The 3,417-nt window shown below is 41.6% G+C and overlaps 1 protein-coding gene across 1 annotated transcript in view; it reads right to left on the bottom strand.

The window, feature by feature from the left end:
• The window catches only part of LOC103505206 (small G protein signaling modulator 2), an 85,694-nt gene that overhangs the window by 63,266 nt on the left and 19,011 nt on the right, over nt 1-3,417 (bottom strand). Inside the window, exons 11-13 of the mRNA XM_026820544.1 lie at nt 1,818-1,900; nt 1,027-1,138; nt 507-648 (exon numbers count right to left, since the gene is read on the bottom strand). Coding sequence (XP_026676345.1) covers nt 507-648; nt 1,027-1,138; nt 1,818-1,900 — 337 coding nt within the window. The remainder of the gene's footprint in view (nt 1-506; nt 649-1,026; nt 1,139-1,817; nt 1,901-3,417) is intronic.

The following is a 3,417-nucleotide window of genomic DNA, read 5'->3' as shown; positions in this document are numbered from 1 at the left end:
CTATGAACACGTCTGTCAGTGCAGGACACCTTATAAACGATGGTTTCCCTTGACCGTGTTTACCCGGCTACGTTCACTGGGACCAATACAATAGCATATACACATCAATATTGTGTTCTATACTCAAAAAATTTTATTAATCACTCGTCACTATCTTTTTCTTTGCCTTTTCCTGTATACAGACAGGGTGGTGTTGTCAGCCTCTCAATCAGCCCTAACTAGGGTGATTGCTTTGGGCTATTATTTGGTTTTGGCTACAAATTTTACGAGTCAACCTTTGCTATATCTTTAACAAGGGAAATTCAGGCTGGTATACTCTCTATTTAAAGTCTCCCAGCCAGACTAAACTGGTCTACTCCCTGTTTAACATCCCCCAGCCAGACACAACAGTGTTATGGTAGGGTTAGGTGTTCAAGAAGGAGCTATTTTCATTGTTGTGGCTAGTGAATCTCTAGGAGTCTTCTGGTATACTTACAGGACACACCAAGACGTTGTTCTTTCCATACAGGAGAGTGGCCCGACTATTCTGGTGCAAAGATTCGACATAGTCCTTAGCCGAGGCGACAGACGGCTGCTGACGAATTTCCTCGGAAGATTTTGCATTGAGACTTCGACCATATTGCTGAAAACAGAGACAAGTTTGGTTGTCTTGAAGGGGAGATTACACCAAATTTCACTAGAAAGTTCTATTTTTGAGAAATTTTAATACAAAACTAGAATGTCTGAAAAAACACCAATTTTTTCCGAAAGTTTAAAAATTTCAAATTTTCAAAATTTGAAAATTTCGCGGGCTCTCATTTGATTGCCGTTGGTTTTGAAAAAAAGGACGCGTTCACATGACACGATTTTGGAGTTCGAAAACTTTACAGCGCATGCGCACATAGGCGTGACCTCTCTTCTGATTTGCTCGAGAGGGAGGGGGGGAAATTTCAAGGTCAAAAATACTACGGTACCAAATTTTACTGGCCGTGGTTATGAACAGGGCCATCGTAGGACATCGTCGGACTTTTTGCGTGTAAAGTTGGCGGGAAATTCGAATTTTTGATTTCATCAATTGGTTTGGAGTCCATTTGATGGTCAACGAGTAGGAGGTCTGGTGGAGAGACAAATAACCTGCCATGGGCTCGGGGACATCCTTCTGAAATTGGAAATGATAGGAACCCTTCATAATGTGGAAAGAACCTTAGATGTTAAATAACTAGGTATGTACTAGTTCAGAAGCCATGCCAATGAAAAATTGCTACAAAAAAGAGCTGGCACAAATGAGTAATGTCATTTTTTTTTTTTTTGTAATTATGCAGAAGTCTCGTCCGTGGAAAAGAAAAGCTCCTTTTTGTATTTAACGTAACCCTATAATAACACTGATCACTGCTCTAATTATTTTAAAAACTCCTTCTTGTGTTTAACCTAACCCTGTAATAACCAGGGTCACTGCTCATTTGTGCCAGTTCCTTTGGTAGCAATATTCCACAGACGTGACTTCTGCACAAGTATCTCTTTTTCTTTGCCTTTTCCTGTATACAGACAGGGTGGTGTTGTCAGCCTCTCAATCAGCCCTAACTAGGGTGATTGCTTTGGGCTATTATTTGGTTTTGGCTACAAATTTTACGAGTCAACCTTTGCTATATCTTTAACAAGGGAAATTCAGGCTGGTATACTCTCTATTTAAAGTCTCCCAGCCAGACTAAACTGGTCTACTCCCTGTTTAACATCCCCCAGCCAGACACAACAGTGTTATGGTAGGGTTAGGTGTTCAAGAAGGAGCTATTTTCATTGTTGTGGCTAGTGAATCTCTAGGAGTCTTCTGGTATACTTACAGGACACACCAAGACGTTGTTCTTTCCATACAGGAGAGTGGCCCGACTATTCTGGTGCAAAGATTCGACATAGTCGACGAATTAATTCGATTTCACTGATGAGCACATGGCACATAACATTCAAAGTCAAGCCCCTTTAAAAATTAATTTATTAAAAAAAAAAAAATTACTGATGGCAGGTGGCTGAGGACTATAGAAATTAGAAAACAAAAAGAAATTTGGCCAAAGCCCAGATTCGAACCCCTTGTCTTTGCTTAGAAAAACGAGCTTTGAAGTTACTTGTTCGTATACTTACGTCTTTCTTGTAAGCGCTAGGTCGTGGGTTTAATTCCCGCCCAGGGCGAAAGTTATCCCAAACAGAGGAGGTTTGTTGTCGGAACGCCTGGCTTTCTCCTATCCTGTCCTTCTTTTCTCTTAGATTTCGGGATGCTAAGACCTCCATTGTTGCAGTTCCTCTATCAAACCTCTTTTAAACAAGTCCCATAAAAAAAAAGTTTGACCAAAGCCTGGATTCGAACCCCGTGACTTACCGCAGAAGGATGTGATGGTGCCGCTGTCTTGATGTACAAACTTCTTCTATCCTCTCCTCTTCTTCACTACTTTCTTCTTTTTGACCTCTTTCCTCTCTGCTCACTCCCCTTTTCTCTTCTAATTTCCTTTCTCCTTCCTACCCTCTCCTCTCTTCCATTCTCTATCTCCTCCTCCTTCGTCTTTCCTCTCTCCTCTTTATCCCTTCTTTCTCCTCTCTTCTGTTATGTACCGTTTCCTTTCCTCTCTTCTCTCTCTCTCCCTGTTTCTACATCTTCAACAATTTTCCCATACAATTTTTCCTTTTTGGATCCTAACCTTTCCCGTTTATCTCTTCTTCTTCATCTCCTCCTCCTCCTTCTCCTTCTTCTTTTTTTCTTCTTCTTCTTCTTTCTCCTCTTCTTCTCCTTCTCCTCTCCTCTTTCTTCTTCTTATTTTTCTTCTTTTTGTCTTCTCCTTAATTTTCTTCTTTTTCTTCTTCTTCTTCTTCTCTTCCTCCTCCCCCCCCTCCTTCTCCTTCTTCTTTTTCTTTTTTTTTCTCTTCTTCTTTCTCCTCTTCTCCTCCTTCTCCTCTCCTCTTTCTTCTTCTTATTTTTCTTCTTTTTGTCTTCTCCTTAATTTTCTCCTCCTCCTCCTCCTCCTCCTCCTCTTTCTTCCACAGATCACACGGACGGATGTGTGATCCATTCTCAGAAGAAGAGGAAGCTGTACGGAGGGAGGGAGAGAGGAAGGGCACCATCAGTGGTGCATTTGTAAACAACTGAAAGCAGGTGCCAGCCTACAGCCTATAGTTAGCTTGTGCGTCTGCCTTGTGAGTTTGTGAGCGCTAGGCCGCGGGTTCGCTTCCCGCCCGGAGTGAACTTTATCCTAAACAGATATAGGTTTCGTTCTCGGAACGAATGCGGCATTCTCCTATCCTGTCCTTTTCTCTCTCTCTTCGATTTCGGGACGATAAGGCCTCCGTTGTTACCATTCCTCTATCAATCCTAAGTAGGTAAATTCTTCTTCTTCTTCTTCTTCTTCTTCTTCTTCTTCTTCTTCTTCTTCTTCTTCTTCTTCTTCTTCTTCTTCT

Source organism: Diaphorina citri, unplaced genomic scaffold (genome assembly GCF_000475195.1).
Source record: "Diaphorina citri unplaced genomic scaffold, Diaci psyllid genome assembly version 1.1 scaffold156, whole genome shotgun sequence".
Taxonomy (NCBI): Eukaryota; Metazoa; Arthropoda; class Insecta; order Hemiptera; family Psyllidae; genus Diaphorina; species Diaphorina citri.
This window is presented reverse-complemented; position numbering and strand designations above follow the sequence as displayed.